At 53.0% G+C, this 17,500-nt stretch overlaps 1 protein-coding gene across 6 annotated transcripts in view; it reads left to right on the forward strand.

The window, feature by feature from the left end:
* The window catches only part of LOC133131046 (CAP-Gly domain-containing linker protein 4-like), a 43,601-nt gene that overhangs the window by 21,296 nt on the left and 4,805 nt on the right, over positions 1–17,500 (forward strand). For 4 of the 6 annotated variants that reach the window (XM_061246186.1, XM_061246149.1, XM_061246158.1 and 1 more), the window contains 7 exons: positions 4,080–4,316; positions 5,292–5,427; positions 6,202–6,330; positions 10,856–10,939; positions 13,328–13,495; positions 14,116–14,250; positions 16,139–16,262. In XM_061246186.1, the coding sequence (XP_061102170.1) occupies positions 4,080–4,316; positions 5,292–5,427; positions 6,202–6,330; positions 10,856–10,939; positions 13,328–13,495; positions 14,116–14,250; positions 16,139–16,262 (1,013 nt within the window). The remainder of the gene's footprint in view (positions 1–4,079; positions 4,317–5,291; positions 5,428–6,201; positions 6,331–10,855; positions 10,940–13,327; positions 13,496–14,115; positions 14,251–16,138; positions 16,263–17,500) is intronic. The other 2 variants (XM_061246176.1, XM_061246168.1) reach the window with 2 other exon arrangements.

Here is a 17,500-nt window from a genome sequence, read left to right on the forward strand (position 1 = left end):
ATATAGTGGAGGATGTGCTGAAATTTCATTTCATTTAAAAGGTCAATGATTTCTATATTTGTCCATATGTTTTGTTAAGTGAAGCAGTATCATGAAGACATATTTTGTTTTGGTAGCTTAAATTTGAGTGGAATGTCCTCCAAATATTTTTAGCAAGTATATTGCCGTGTAAAACGGAGTAGACATTGAGGTACCACGGTCTGAATGCACAAGCATTGGGAACTTTCACTTACCTATGTTTGCTCTATTTAGATGAATTATTCTTCAGTTCTTTAAATTTGACCTTTCCGAGGCGAGTAAGGGTCGTCTCTCACGGCTGTTTGGAGGAGGAACGCTGTGTCGGCCGTGTTTGTTTGTTGGCAGCGGTTCCATCGCGGTGTCCTGAAGGCCAGGCTGACCCGTCAGCGCCTTCCTTTCACCCCTGCCTCTCCCGGGCACCGGGCCTGACAGTGGCCTTCTCTCCGCGTCAGGCGCGCTGTGTTCCTGGCAGTTTGCTCCGGTGAACTTCAGTGTCAGCAGTCGGCTGTTGACGTGGCTAAATAAATCTGTTCGGTGTTACTGTGTTTGTGTCTTACGAAAGATTAATCTGGTGGTGTGGTGTGTGTGTGTGGTGTGGCGTTTCTGTGTTTCTGTGTGTGTTACTGTGTGTGTGTGTGTGTGTGTGTGTGTGTGTGTGGGTGTGGGTGTGTTGTTTCTGTGTTTATGTTTGTATGTGTGTGTGTGGTGTGTGGTGTGTGTTGTGTGTGTGTGTGTGGGGGTGTGTGTGGGTGGGTTGGGGTGTGTGTGTGTGTTGCTGTTTGTGTCTACGTTTGTCTGTCCACTTGTGTCTGTCCGCATATGGACATTGTGCGTACGCATGTTTGCATGTTCATGGCACACGTGCCCATACGCATGGGAGCACACGCTTACATAGACACGCGTGTCAGTACCCCAACTGTCCACCAGATGGCAGAGTTGCTCTATCTCAGCCTGCAAGCGGGGCTTGCGTCTGTGCGCTGGGTCTGGGTGGATGTTTGACCACCCCTCCGGTTAGCATGGTTCGGGCTGCCAGGCGGTGCAGGCGTTCCTCTCCCTAACGAGGAGGGCGGCTGTGTTCATCTTGCACCAGAGAGCGCTAACGAGACGCCCGCCGAACCTGCAAGGGCGTAAATTGGTTCACAGCCTCTGCTCGTCCCCGTCAGGCAGAGAGCGCACACGGCCCGCTGTTTTCACTCCCGCGAGGAGGAGAGGACCGGTGTGGACGTGTGTTACCGTGAGCGTGGTGTCGGGTTCAACTGCCGACATCTTGTTGGGGGTTTGGAGTGGTGGGGAGGCCAGTGTGGCTGATGAGAGGGCTGTGTTAGAGTCCTGTAGGTGGCGCTGTTTTGTCTGTAACACGGCTTGTTGATGATTTATGGTAATGAGCACCCAGCTCCTGGTTCGAGAGCGTGTGGATGTGTCTGGGTGTGTGTGAGTGTGTGTGAGTGGTGTGTGTGTGTGTGTGTGTGTGTGTGTGTGTGTGTGTGTGTGTGTGTGTGTGTGAGTATGAGTGTGTGCCCGCAGAGGGACAAGGTGTAAGAAGGTGTGCGCCTGGTTTTCCGTGACCGGCGGTGGCTGAAGTCTTTGAAGTGGAAGCCTCAGCTTCCTGGCGCCTTGTGGCCGGAGAGCCTTCGACGGCGTTAGTGCGAGACTTCTCAGATCTCACCACAGCGTTTTAAAAAAGCCAGTCCGTCTCCCTCCCGTCTGTGTGAACCCAGCTGTGAAAGCGTGGAGATCTGTCGCTCGGCAGGACCGAAGAGTCGGCTCCAGGCCCCGCCAACGCGCTGCGAGAGGGCGCCGCGAAAAGACCGTCCGGCCCGCTGCACGCCCCCGAAAGGGCCCCAGCGCGTGGGCGGCCCCGTCAAACTCCCGCCTTCATTTCCAGGCTTCCCGAAACCGTTTCCACATGAAACGACAGCGGGGTGAAGGCATGTCCTCCCGCTTCTCCTCTTTTTTTAAATCGAACCTGTGGAGCGCGCGCGGCGTCGCGTAGCCCACGGCGACGGGCTCCTGAAGCCGACCGGCGGCGAGGTTCGCCCGTTGCCTTGGAGACGACCCGGCCGTCGCTCGGAAACGCTCATTCTAATTCCCCCGTCTGTTGATTAACACACGCGCGGCGCGCTCCGGCTGTGATTGGCTGAGGGGGTGCGGGCGGGCGGGGTCGCGCGCGGGTGTGAGTTCCCCGTCCCCCCACCCCCACCCACCCCCCCCGGTTGCTGGACCGGCTCTCGATCGGCCGTTGTAGAGGGAGGGAGGGAGGGAGGGAGGGAGGGAGATGTGATTCGCCAGGAGAAGTCGGAGTAAATGGATGTCATCTCGGAATAATTGGTGACCCTCTTGCCCCCCCACGAGCCTGGCACAGTTAATGACTGTTGGGGGGATGAGTGCGGCACTAGATTAAGCCTCTTCCTCTCACCGCTGCCCGCTATTGGTGCCTCAGCTCCAGCCAGCCAATTAATGGCTGGGCTGGGCGGGGCTGTGCTGGGCTGCTGTAGCCGCTGCTAGAACACTTCAGTCTAGCAGGGTGAGGGGCATGGCGTAGGAATTCAGGGTCCTCTGAAATGATATTGCTCTCGCTGTTCACCCACCCTCTCCAGCTCTGCCCCCTTCCCCAAGCTGTGGGCACCTACAATCGTCACCAACTTACACCCCGCTAGCGACGGTCTCGGTCAGTGGGGGCGGGGTCACTACGACTTGCCTCTACACCCCTCCTGCTTTGGGGGTGGGGGTGACTTTGCCCTGTTTCGGCCCCCGTGTTATTTCCTGCGCTCTGTCCGCCGTGGTGTTCAGACCCCGTGTGTGCGGGACCTCCGGCCTGCCTCGGGGAGGGGGAAAAGGACGCCCCAGGATGGGCTATGTCGACTGGGCCGTTCATAACGCCGCTGAAGAGGCGGGGGGGGGGGGCGCGGAGCGCATGGTTTCGGGCGGGCATTAAACACTCTTCTCATGTCTGAGCTCGGGAAAGGTCAGTAACGACAGGCCGGGACGTGTCAGGGAGAATAATCCCCTCGTGACATTTCGCCCAAACGGCGCCCAAACGCCCTCCTCCCTCCCATAGTCAACACCTGGCCCGTCACCCCGCGCTCCGCGTATCACAGTCCAGTCCATTAGCCCTGGGCCGTCTGACACCTGCTGACGCACTCGCTGGGTTATATGTGGGAGGGTCGAGGTGGGTGGGTTTTACCTGTTGTTTTTGAAAAGAAATCTCTCTCCCTAACTGTGTCCAGCGCTCCGCTTCGTCTCCAACTCCGTCTCCAGGGCTCTCGCTAGCGAGTGGCTGTTATCTGCTGTGTGCACAGCCCGCCATAGTGACAGCTACTAATTACCAATTCAGCAACCAGCAACAACAACTAACACAAACAACAGCAGCCAGCAACTAATTATAACCCGTAATAACAGCAGTGTACGTTAACAGTCAGTTGGAACGACTATGAACCCAAAACATTGAGCCGGGCATGTAAGCTCACTTCAACATGTAGCACCCAGTTTAAAAAAAAATTATAACAACCACCAATGCTGCTACTGCTACCGCTACGAATGCAACTAATGCAACTACGACTGCTTTATACTATCACTACTATTATAACAACCACCAATGCTGCTACTGCTACCGCTACGAATGCTACTAATGCAAATACTACTGCTTTATACTATCACTACTATTATAACAACCACCAATGCTGCTACTGCTACCACTACGAATGCTAATAATGCAAATACTACTGCTTTATACTATCACTACTATTATAACAACCACCAATGCTGCTACTGCTACTGCTACCGCTACTAATGCAACTACGACTGCTTTATACTATCACTACTATTATAACAACCACCAATGCTGCTACTGCTACTGCAACTGCTACTGCTACTGCTACCGCTACGAATGCTACTAATGCAACTACGACTGCTACAGGCACTGCTGTTGACACCACCCCCCGCGAGTGCTACGACTGCTACCACTTCTGCTGAATGTGTATCGTGTGTGTGTTCGGGTGTTATCTGGCTCTCAGGAGCAGCGTGACGGCATTATTGCCCCCTCCTCTCCCCCCCCCGTGCAGAACGAGCGGGGGCAGTGTCCTGTAGACGTGGTTCCCGAGCCCCTGGAGATGCCCCTGGAGATGGCGGACGCGGCCGCCCTGGCCAAGGAGATGCGGGCCCTGCTGAAGGACGCCCTGCCCCAGCCCTGCGCCCCCATCCTGTCCCGCCCCACCGGGGTGCTCTCCGACAAGGCCAAGGCCCAGCTTCGCACCATGGGCATCCAGATCGGGGACCGCGTGGTCATCGCCGGCCAGAAGGTAGGGGGTGTGCGAGTATGGGAGTCATTACCGCGGGACATAAGGAGTGAATTATTTCTGTTCATACGGTACTTTCCCTTCCATCTCGACAATGGAGAGTGACTCATCTTAGGCGTCGATGTGCAGTAATGCCCTGGGAGGTATAAGTAGAAAATTACACGGGGCCGATTCAGATGTTCAGATAGCCACTGTGGCCCTGAGCATATCCGTGTAGAGTGGTGGATGGTGGCTACTACAGTGAGGGAAGATGATTGGCTGATGAGAAATTCATGAACCCCAGTAACTGTGATGGTTCCTTGCTGGCTCATGAGAGAATCGAATGCTTTGTTCTCCGTATCAGAACGCGACCATAGCTGTGGCCAATTGGTGGCACGCGACCACTTTGTCCTCTTATCCAGTAACTCCAAACCCCCGTCTGTTTTAGCGATGAGACTAATGTGACCTCTGACCTCTGACCTCTCACCACTCGCCTCTCGCTTCCTTTAGCGATGGACCAGGTAGTCCCGGTTTCACTTCATTCTCTCTGAGATGAAAAACGAGGAAAAAGAGCAGTGCGCGGGGACGGCGCAGACCGCACGGAGATCAGCGATGTGTCCTTGACTAATAATGCTCTCATTGTTGCCTCGGGCACCCGGGCCATGTCTGACAGCCTCACAAAGAAAAAGCCATTAATGAAATCTCCCCGCTCACTGGGAGTGAAATCGCAAGGACCCGCGACCACAGATTGGCTAATCAAAGCCTTATTATCTTTCCTGCTGGCTGATGTCAGCTTGCAGCCACGATGGCTGTTATTTATTTCTTTTTCTCCTGTCTGATGTTTGTGCATTTAAATATATAAATATGTTTCATTTACAGTTGCATTTTGTTTCAAAAACAGTCATGACTAATTCATACCCTTTTTTTTTTCACTGTGTGTGTGTGCGGATGCTTGCTTCTATGTGGGGTGTGTGTGTGTGTGTGTGTGTGTGTTTGTAGGTTGGCACCCTGCGTTTCTGTGGCAGCACAGACTTTGCCGGTGGTCAGTGGGCCGGGGTAGAACTTGTTGACCCAGAGGGGAAGAACGACGGCTCTGTGGCGGGGGTCCAGTACTTCAGCTGCCTCCCAAAACACGGTAAGGTGCCCTCCGAACTGTCTCCACTTTATGTCCTCACAAAGGACGTTGTGCACACAGGGGCCCTGACAGGAACAGTCCTGCGTGTCTGTTCTAGTCTGTCACTCCCTATGTCCTCACAAATATAGTAAAAGCATTCTCTTATTCAGTCTGACACCAAGCACAGGGTACCCCCTGGATGTCCTCACAAATGGAGTGTACACACTTTCTCACGTGCAGTGGAGCCCAGGGAACAGACCTTGTCAGTGTCTCCTAGTCTGTCCCCATATGTGTCCTCACAAATATAGTAAACAATCTCTTATGCTGTCTGACACCTAGCCCAGTGTCTCCCCTTTAGGTCCTCGCAAGTATAGTAAACAATCTCTTATGCTGTCTGACACCTAGCCCAGTGTCTCCCCTTTAGGTCCTCGCAAGTATAGTAAACAATCTCTTATGCTGTCTGACACCTAGCCCAGTGTCTCCCCTTTAGGTCCTCACAAGTATAGTATTCACATTCTCTTATGCACACTGGAGCCCTGGTGCTAGGACCAGTCTGTCCTCCACTATGTCCCCACAAGTATAGTAAAAACAGTCTCTTATACACACTAGAGCCACGGCAGCAGGCCCAGAGTGTTTCTCCTTTTCATTGTCGCCAGTGCGGAAACAGCGCTCCCCTCTGGCTAGTCTGTATAATTACTGCTTGGTGTTAGAGGAGACTGAATGGGAGCTTTCTGATTCCCAAGTATTTACACTTTTTTCCGCTTTGGACACTCACTCCTGACACCTCCCCGTTAGGTATCTTTGCGCCCCTGTCGAAAATCACCAAGCCATCGGAGCGTCGCAGGAACGCGCCCCTGAGAAGCTCCACCCCCCTGCGCAGCACCCGGCTCGACCTGTCCCACGTCACCTCCAAGGTGAACACAGGTAGGCCTCTTCCTCAGCCCAGAGAGCCTCCAGAGAGACCAGGTCCACATCGCTGCAGTGGAGACAGGGCCTCACAAGTGTAGAAGATTCTGCTCAGGGTCAGCACACGCACTTAGGCACACACACAGTATACAAGCAGCCCAACTTTAGCGGTGGGGAAACACAAATTATCTCATGCTCATTAAACTTAATAATATAGAAAAGTGTAGATAAGCTTTTTACTTTAAGGTTGTTTACAGGGAAACTTGGTGCATCATTAGCTCACACCTGCCTCATCACCCCCACCGGTAAGCGGTGTTAGAGCTTGCTGTCAAGAGAGTATTTCAAATTCCACCACACACAAACACACACAGAGGCATGCATACAGTGTACACACACACACACACCACACACACACACACACATGCATGCACACACATACTCTCTCCCACACAGACACAGACACACAAACACACACACATAATCTCTCCCGCACACACACACACACACACACACACACACACACACACACACATAATCTCTCCCGCACACACACACACACACAAACACACACACACACACACACACACACACACACACACACATAATCTCTCCCGCACGCGCACACACACACACACGCGCGCGCACACACACACACACACACACACGCATGCACACACATACTCTCTCCCACACAGACACAGACACACAAACGCACACACATAATCTCTCCCGCACACACACACACACACACACACACACACTCAGAGGAGTAATGGCTGTAACGGGCATAGTGAGGCTGAATCCCGGCTCCCTGTGGAAATGGAGGCGTGGTGCAGGCTCTTTCTCACTCTGAACGCCGTTAATAACCGGGACGCGATGATTAAAACAAAACTCCCAAACGCTCTGGGCCCTCAGCGCAGAAGCCCGGCCGACGTGATTTCTTGGTGTGGGGAGAGCATCGTTCGGCTACTCCGGACGCAATTAGCGCACAGATTTATGGGTAAGGGCCCCCTGAGGAGCCTCCTCCTACGTCAGCGCGAGCGAGGCTCACGCTTGGCTGCGGTTCACCTGCTCTCGCTGACGCCATTGTGCAGTGACCTCAGCCGTGTTTTTACCCAGCATGGTGCGGGAACAAAGTGTTTTAAGCTCTTAACTTCCCTGAGTCACATCTCTCCCGCGAAAGGCACATCGTTGATTCTGTTCTGTTCTCTGCAGGCATGTGTGTGAGTGAGAGGGATGTGTGTGAGTGAGAGAGAAGCGGGTGTGTGTGTGTGTGTGTGTGTGTGTGTGTGTGTGTGTCTGTGTCTGTCTGGTGTGCAGGTGCACGTGTTGGTTTGTGTGTGTGGTGTGCAGGTGCATGTGTGTGTGTGTGTGTGTATGTGTGTGTGAGTGAGTGCAGGTGTATGTGTGTATGTGTGTGTGTGTGTGCATGGGTGTGTGTCTGGTGTGCAGGTGCGTGCAAGTGCTCACATGTGAATGCGCGTCTCTACACTTGCAATCTGTGTGTGTGTGTGTGTGTGTGTGATGTGGGATAAGGGGATTGTTCTCCACACTATTCCGGTTGTTAGACAGAAGTTTCCGGATAATTGAGAGGGGTAATAGCGGCTCTGGCCCCCCTCGGCCCCGAACGGACCGCCCTGTGGCACCCTTGGCTCACCTCGTCCAGACGTGACGGGAATGGCAGCCTCCAAAAGCTCTCCAAAGTTCCCTGGAATTCCCAGAATCTCGGCCTGATTGATAGCCCAATTAAGCCGTTTTAATAACCCAGCCGTAGCCATCCTGAGTGGGCAGCCTGCAATTCATCACCGGGTAAGGGGGGCGGGAGGGCTGTTTGGGAGTGTGTGGGTACGCGTGTGCGCCTGTGCTTGTGTGTATGTTTGTGTGTGCGCACGCGTGTGCCTTTGTGTGTGCGTGCATGTCGGTGTGTGTGTGTGTGTGTGTGTGTGTAGGTGTGTTTGTGCGTCTGTGTGTGTGTGTGTGTATGTATGTATGTCTATATGTGTATATGTTTGTGTATTTGCGTGTGTTACATATTTTATTTACACGTAGTTGTACGTCGCTCTGGATGAAAGCGTCTGCTAAATGCCTGTAATGTAATGTAATGTAATGTAGTGTAATGTAGTGTAATGTAATGTAGTGTAATGTAATGTAGTGTAATGTAATGTAATGTAGTCTAGTGTAGTGTAGTGTAGTGTAGTGTAATGTAATGTAGTGTAATGTCAGACAGCCCCTCCTCTTCATCCTCCTTGCTGACTGAGCGGCGTGAGGTGAAGCCTCTCCAGTCAGTGGAGGTGACCATGCTCCACAGGACCGGCAGAAAGCCCTACCCCTTGTGGGGCATGGTGCCTGAAAGCAGGCAGCCAACTGCACAAGGTCACGCAACCTTGTTTCTTCGCTGCCATTTTGATTGATTGATTGATTCGAGTGGCTCGATCGATTCAATTCAATCGATAATGAAACCACAAGAGGAAGTTCAAGCGGGATCATCGAGCATCAAATTCCGTGATTGTGTGCACGCGTGCGTGTGTGTGGGTGCGTGTTTTTGGGGGGAGGGGTGGGGATGCAGGTGGGGGCGGAAACGGCAATGTCCTACAAGGGAAACGGGAGCCAGCAACGATGTGAAAATGCGCACACTGCGTTTGTTTTCCCGCTGTGAAGCAGCGGGGGGCTCGAGCTTCGGCCCGGTCCGGCTGCCCCCCCTCACCACCTCTGTCCTGCGATTCAGGGGACAGCCGATCGATATCTGCGGAGCTCAGTAACGGAGCCCCGTCCTCCCTTCTCCGCTCTGGGTTTAGGAGGTAAATAACTGCAGAAGCCTACATAAATCATTACCGGGGTGGCATCCGTAGCGTCAGATTAGCGGGACGTCGAGGCGGACTAATTCCACTGCCTATACCCACCCGAGCAACAGTGGGACGGAGAAAAGCGGCCCATCGATTGCGCTGTAGTGAGTAATCGGCCATTAAGGGAGATGGGAGATTAAAGTTTATATATATAATAAAAGCGCGGTCCGTTTGATACGGTCCGGGCTGCCGAGGGTATGTTGCTGACGGCAGCACCGGGGGGGTCGGCTGTGTTTGTCTGACGGCTGGAGCCAAGCGGAGTCTGCTTCGGTTACTGTAGTATTTGGGTGATGGGAGAAATCGTTGGTGCTACAGGTGGTGTTAGTGAGGCAGTAGCAGGTGCTGTTTTCCGGGCAGTTGCGGGTGGAGTTGTCGGGGCAGTAGCAGGCAATGTTCTCTTTGGACCATTTTTGGACGGTAGTTAGTCGAAAATGGTAAAGGTAGTAGGTATTAAGCAGTAGTAGAGTAGTAGGTATTAGGTAGTAAGTAGTAGGTAGTAAGCAGTTGGTAGTGAGTAGTTGGTAGTGAGCAGCAGTAGTAGTAGCAGTAGTAGCAGTCAGTAGTAGCAGTAGCAGTAGCAGTAGCAGTAGCAGTAGCAGTAGCAGTAGTAGTAGTAGTAGTAGTAGTAGTAGTAGTAGTAGTAGTAGTAGCAGTAGTAGCAGTAGTAGTAGTAGTAGTAGTAGTAGTAGCAGCAGCAGCAGTAGTAGTAGCAGCAGTAGTAGTATTAGCAGTAGTAGTATTAGCAGTAGTAGCAGCAGTAGTAGTAGTAGTACTAGTAGCAGCAACAGTAGAAGTATTAATGCTAATAAAAGGATAAATAGCCATAATACTGCTACTGATAATGTTAGTATTGGTAGAAGCGTGATAATGTGATGTAATGGTGGGTTGTTTAAGTTTGTATCAGAATGTCTGCACAGAGCACTGGGGCCAGTGCATACTTTATACTTTAGAAGTCCATCGCGTTAAGGCCGTCGTGTTAAGTCGTGTTAAGTGGTGTGGCTTTGACTGTGGCTCTTTCTCCGGAAGGCTCTTAGCGGATGTTGGGTGTGGGTTTCCGGACTCTGCTAAGCACCGCGGTACAGCTCCATTATATGTGGAGGGTTACTTAAACTCTTAAGCTGTGAAAAGTGTCTCGTCAGCCCTCTTCACAGGTACTTAAAAAGTTTTCATCCTGCCGCGTTCCTCTAGAGGCGAATTATGGAAGTAAGGTCGCTGCATAATACAGTTTAATACAATTATTTCGGCTTAAAAATAAATAGTTCAATTTTTTTTCAATTTCATTTTTCGGTGTAAACAAATAGTTTAAGTGAGAGGGTAAAACTTTTGATGTGTGTGCCCGCTCCCACAGCACTCTGATAAAGAGCGATGATGGTTTTACGGGCCTCAACTGTGGGACTCTCCCTCACCTTGAGTGCGTATGGTTGTTTTTGTGGAGCTGCCTGACTACTGTAATGATTGAGCCCTCGACTAAGGCAATCCAGTGATTCATTATGAAATAACTTCCTTTTATTACTTTTCACACTTTAGTGTTAAATCAATGTTGTGTCTTCTCCCGCTCTTTCTCTCTCTCCGTCTTTCTCTCTCCCTCTCTCCTCCTCTCCCCCTCTTCCCTCCTGCAATCTTTCTCATTTCCTCCCAAATATATTTCATACTTGTTTTTTTTTATTTTTTATTTTCTTTGTTTGTGTTTTTTCCTGGAGGGAAAGCAACTCCGTCCGTCAAAAAAACAGACGAGAAACAGAAAGAGTCTGTTGAGGGTGCCAGTGACCTGGTGGACAAGACAGGTACTGCAGGCACTGCAAGCCCCCCCCCCCACTGTTTGAACATCTCACTGCTGATCCACAGTCTTCCTGAGACTCTAAATAACCCCACACTCGTGCTTAACCTCCGCCGAGCGGACTTCACCCCGTCTTCTCCGTCCTGTTGGGTTCCCACACTCCATTAAACCTCTAAAAATCCTTTAATAGACAAATAATATCCCGGGTGTGAGATCCCGTTTCTGACAGCGATATTGAGTTAGTATTTTACGAGGCTTTATGGACAGTTGGAAACACTCCTTTACAGATTTTATGGGTCCTTGAATTTGGGGCGATGGGGGTTTTAAAGGACTTAAAAAGCCCTTGATTTGGCAGCGGGGCTGTTAGCGAGGCGCGCCGATCTGGTGTGCCGTAAATCAGCGGCTGAAAGGCACGCTCCGCGAAACGCGTCCGGGACTTCCCAACCGGGGGCGAAGCCTGCCGCCATCGCCCGCCAAACCCCGCGGCGTCGCGGGGCATCTGCCGCTCTCCCGCCCCCGGCGACCGGCTCTCCCGCCCCGGCGACCAGCTCTGCCGCCCAGGCGACCAGCTCTCCCGCCCCGGCGACCAGCTCTGCCACCCAGGCGACCGGCTCTCCCGCCCCGGCGACCAGCTCTCCCGCCCAGGCGACCGGCTCTCCCGCCCCGGCGACCGGCTCTCCCGCCCCGGCGACCGGCTCTCCCGCCCCGGCGACCTGCTCTCCCCCCGCCCCGGCGACCAGCTCTCCCGCCCCGGCGACCGGCTCTCCCGCCCCGGCGACCGGCTCTCCCGCCCCCGGCGACCAGCTCTGCCGCCCCGGCGACCAGCTCTCCCGCCCCCGGCGACCAGCTCTCCCGCCCCCGGCGACCGGCTCTCCCGCCCCCGGCGACCGGCTCTCCCGCCCCCGGCGACCGGCTCTGCCGCCCCGGCGACCGGCTCTCCCGCCCCGGCGACCAGCTCTCCCGCCCCGGCGACCGGCTCTCCCGCGCCGCGCTCCAGCCGGCGGGCGAAGGCGCTGGACGCGCGGGCGCTCCTATAGACTTGGCGCTGGACGCGCGGGCGCTCCTATAGACTTGGCGCTGGACGCGCGGGCGCTCCTATAGACTTGGCGCTGGACGCGCGGGCGCTCCTATAGACTTGGCGCTGGACGCGCGGGCGCTCCTATAGACTTGGCGCTGGACGTGCGGGCGCTCCTATAGACTTGGCGCTGGACGCGCGGGCGCTCCTATAGACTCGGCGCGCGCCGTGCCATTAGGCCCGCAGCTTGTGTAATTAATGAAGCTCCGCGGCGGGGGAGGGCTGCGAAAGTCGAGCCGTAATGGTGTCAGACTCCTAAACGAGCTCTTAATGGCCAAACTGGAGAGAGCCGCCTTTCCTCCACGTTTCGTTTCTGCTGCCGTGGAAAATGACAGTTTCTGCGTGTTTTTTTTCTCTCTCTGGCTGAGGTCTCCTCGGGACACACGGTGGTGGGTGTTTGTTGCGCTGGTTTAAAGCGGAGAGGTGACTGACAGGGGGCGGCCTGCTCGTGTGTTCAGACGGTCCGTCAGGGGACCGAACGCACTGTACAATGGGAGGGGGGGGATGTTGGATCAGCAGTAAGAGTCCTGGTGTTGATTGTGTGAAATATGTCCCTTGCTGCTTCCCGTAGTGTGCCGTGTTATCCACACTTGCAGTGTGTGCCATACTGGTTACCAGACCAGGGTCAAGTGCATAATTGTTTAAAATTCAAATGCTTTTCTGTGCTCAATTGATCTTGCCTGCTTTGATTGATTATCCTTGAGCCTACCAAAAATGTGTAGAAAAGTATTTGAATACAAAACTATTACGTTTTTGGCCCATGCTGGTTGCCGTAGTGTGCAGTGAGATCTTGCACAGTGTGTCCCATGCTGGTTACCATAGTGTGCTGTGAGATCTTGCACAGTTTGTCCCATGATGGTTGCCGTAGTGTGCAGTGAGATCTTGCACAGTGTGTCCCATGCTTGTTACCGTAGTGTGCAGTGAGATCTTGCACAGTGTGTCCCATGCTGGTTGCCGTAGTGTGCTGTGAGATGTTGCCCAGTTTGTCCCATGCTGGTTACCACAGTAGCCTATGAGATCTTCCAGTTTGTCCCATGCTGGTTGCCATAGTGTGCTGTGTGATCTTGCACAGTGTGTCCCATGCTGGTTACCGTAGTGTGCTGTGTGATCTTGTAGTTTTTGTACATCTTGTAGTTTGTCTAATACCGGCTGCTGTGGAGTGCTTTTTGTGGATTGTTTGCTGTGAACTCACATGTCCAGCTTCCTTGTTCCTTTTGAAAAGGATAAGCTGGTGCTTTCACACTAACTCCCCCCCCTCTCTCTCGATCTCTCTCCCGTCGTTTGTATCACTCACTCTCTCCATCTTCCTCTCCTCCACAGGCATTCTCTCCCGAAGCTGCTCCTCCTCCTCCTCCTCTCTGGAGTCCAGACACGGCCCTGCGTCTCGGCCCCGCCCGCTGCCACGGCAACGCCCCCCCGCACGGATACGCCGAGAGCGGGCCACGCCCAGCTCCAAGGCCACGCCCCAGACCGCTCAAACAGCAGCTGGTATGGAGCACGCGCTCGAACGCAAACATTACATTTACATTTCTGTCATTTGGCAGACGCTTTTAATCCAAAGCGACTTACAAGTGCATAGGTTCTTCCACAAGTCAAAGCACCACATCCATAGCTAGGAAAATACACATGGAATGCACATTAACACACACACACATGCTCTAACAGACGCACATGCCCATACACACGGAAACACACACACACACACACACACGCTCCCACCCGCACACATGCACATAGGCACAGACAGACACACACACACACACACACACACACACGCACACACACACGCTCCCACCCGCTCCCACCCGCACACATGCCCATAGGCACACACACACACACACACACACACACACACACACACAGACACACGCACACGCACACGCACACACACACACACACACAGACACACGCACACGCACACACTCACACACAGACACGTGTTCTGCATAGCAAATCCCCTACTCTCCTGTTCCTTCCTGTTCTGGCTCTTTCATTTTCCCTTTGTTAACGGAGCGATGCCGCTGAGTTCAGTACAATTCGCTCATATTAATCACATGGTGACGAATGCTTACGGAGAGGATGTTTACGATGGTGATGTTGACGTCCAGGCCCCAGAACGCGCACGCCCTCGGCGAGCAGCTCTGTGTGCGAGGGGTCAGAGGTCAGGCTGGGGGAGCGCGTCCTGGTGGTGGGCCAGCGGACCGGCGTGGTCCGCTTCTACGGCAAGACCAGCTTCGCCCCAGGTGAGCCCCCGAGCCCCCTCACCCCGTGCCCCTCACCCCGCACCCCGCCGCCCCGCTCAAGGTCACAGCCGCCCCGCTCAAGGTCACAGCCGCCCTTCAAGGTCAACGCCTCAGAGACACTACAGCTCTTCACCTCACACTCTCACAAACAGTCACAGTGTAGAAACATTTTCGTTCTTCAAGGATCACATTTCACAAATGTATCCTGAAAGTGATATATAAACATATATATTTCATTGCAGTTACTTAGCTGATGCTTTCTTTCCAAAGCGGCTGGCAGTTGATTAGTCTAAACAGGGGCCAACCCCCCTGCAGCGATGTGGAGTTAAGGGCTTTGCTCAAGGGCTCAACAGTTGAGCCGATCTTATGGTGATTACACTGTCCCAGTCATGTACCTTAGCCACTGGGATAAGGCTGCCCCATGCAAAAAAGGTACAATTGAATGATATGTTCCTGGCAAGGGGTACAGTTTAAGGGGTATAGTATGGAGTACCATCACACCGACTAGTATTTGTACCTTTTTATGCACTTTTCACACCTTTATTTCTGAGAGTGCGCACAGCTGAAGCACACGCTGAAAGCTAAAGGGCCTGACCGCTTTAGGCGTCCCCTCGATAAAGTTGACCCCTCCTGCGTTTCTCCGGCTGAAATCCGCTCGCCGCCCACACTTTCAGTCGGGGGTGTGTCTAACACGGAGTAGAGCCGGTCGTCCAACCGCCCCGGGCCCTCCTCTGAACGAACACAGAGCTGAGGGAACGTTCTGGAATAAAGACGGGCCGGTCGAGGCCTTTCCCTTTGTTCCCCAGGTGAGTGGCGAGAGCACTTTCCTAAATCAAACGATCCCCGCTGTATTGTATAGAGTGCCCTGGGTGAAGGGTTTTTAAATGTGCGTCAGCCAGGATGAGGTCCCGCCCCTGCCTGTTACCCGTCTCCCTCAGGCCTCCAGTTTGGGTTCCTTATTCCCGACGTACTGTGGTTTATACCGCGTTTTAATATAAGAGAGACACTTTATTCACCTTATTCAACTTAATTTGTCCTCTGCGTTTGACCCAACCTAGTTACGTAGGAGCAGTGGGCAGCCTCAGTGCGGCACCTGGGGACCAGCTCCAGAGCCTTAGTTCAGTCCAGCGCAATAGCAGGAGCACAACTAACCTGACGGGCGTTTCTTAGCGTGTAACCTGGAGTAAACCCACGTGAACACGGGGAGAACATGCAAACTCCACGCAGAGAAGATCCAGCCAGTTCCAACACACACTCTGCTTCTTACGAGGCTAGCTAGTTCAATTCAGTTAAGTTTTGTTTGTATAGTGCTCTTTACAGGCGACCATCACAAAGACGTATTGCAGAGCAACAGGCAAAAAGGAAAAGGGCAAGCACCACGCCAGAGCCCCAAAATAGCAAATGCCTGCAGTTAAGCTAAACCAGCCTCAGCACTGCCTGACCCTCTGCCTCTCCCTCTCTCTCCCTCTCTCTCCCTCTCTCCTCCTCTCTCCTCCTCTCTGCCTCTCTCTGCCTCTCTCTGCCCCCTCCCCCTCTCTCCCCCTCTCTCCCCCTCTCTCCCCCTCTCTCTCCCTCTCTGCCCCTCTCCTCATCTCTCCTCATCTCTCCCCCTCTCTCCCCCTCTCTCTCCCTCTCTGCCCCTCTCCTCATCTCTCCTCATCTCTCCCCCTCTCTCCCCCTCTCTCCCCCTCTCTCTCCCTCTCTGCCCCTCTCTGCCCCTCTCCCCGTCTCTCCCTCTCTCTCCTCTCTCCTCCTCTCTGCCCCTCTCTCCCTGTCTCTCCCTATCTGCCCCCTCTCTGCCCCCTCTCTGCCCCCTATCTGCCCCCTATCTGCCCCCTATCTGCCCCCTATCTGCCCCCTCTCTGCCCCCTCTCTGCCCCCCTCTCAGGGTTCTGGCTGGGCGTAGAACTGGACAAGCCCAGTGGGAAGAATAACGGCTCGGTGGGGGGGGTGCAGTACTTCAGCTGCCCCCCCAAACACGGCGTCTTCGCCCCTCCCTCACGCGTGCAGAGGTGAGTGCGGGAACCAGCGCCGGGGCGCTGGGTTAAAGGGCCCATGTTTCCCTTGCTATGTGGATTAAGAAGCAGTTGATACTTTTCACGCTGTGGCACACACACACACACACCTCACACACACATACACCTCACACACACATACACCTCACACACACAGACACCTCACACACACAGACATCTCACACGCACGCGCGCACACACACATACATACACACATACATACACACACACCTCACACACAGACACCTCACACACACACACATACATACGCGCACACACACACCTAACACTGCAATGAGAAAACCAATACAGAAATGCACAGAGAAATCCGCACAATCCGTACCCAAACTGTGCAACTCACCGAGCCATTTGGACTTCTGTCACTTTGTGACATCACAACTATACGCTCATTCGCGTATGTCTGCCTTCAGCACAGTTCTTGGTGAAGCTCATGAGCTGCATTGTAAACTGTTTAGGGCTTGTTAGTGCAAATATTTAATCAGCCAATCATGCGGCAGCAACTGAATGCATGAAAGCATGCAGAAAATGGTCAGGAAGTTGTTTTTCAGACCATATGTCTCTCCCTCTATGTCTCTCAGACCATATGACTTATACTGTGGAATAATTGTTGGTGCCAGATAGAGTGGTTTGAGTGTCTCGGAAACTGCTGATCTCCTGGGATTTTCATGCGCAACAGTCTCTAGTTTGTAGAAAGTGGTGCGAATAACAAAAAACTTCCAGTGAGCAGCAGTTCTGCAGGCAAGAATGTGTTGTTAATGAGAGAGGTTAGAAAGACTGGTCAAAGCCGACAGGAAGGTGACCGTAATGCAAATAAACACGCATTAAAACAGCGGTATGCAGAAGAGCATCTCCGAACACACAACGCGTCAAACATCTTAAGTGGATAGGCTACAGCACCTGAAGCAGCCAATAAGTAAAAGAAATGTCTTATAAATACCTAATAAAGTTCTCGGTGAGTGTATATGCTTATTCATAGTCTGTCAGTTTCATAATTTTGTTCTAATGTTTGTGTGTTATTATGGTAAGTGTAACACATTTCCAAAGGTAATAAGGGGAATTCGAGACCCATTTCAAACTGTGTTTGGAAATAACTATATTCAGACATAGCCTGACGAGCCATTTCTCCGATCGCATTTCCCAAATGCATTTTAAATTGCACCCTTCTTTTGATCTTGCTCTGCCTTCTCAATATTCATGCTCTCCGGTCAGCGGAG

The sequence above is a fragment of the Conger conger genome, chromosome 1 (genome assembly GCF_963514075.1).
Source record: "Conger conger chromosome 1, fConCon1.1, whole genome shotgun sequence".
Taxonomy (NCBI): Eukaryota; Metazoa; Chordata; class Actinopteri; order Anguilliformes; family Congridae; genus Conger; species Conger conger.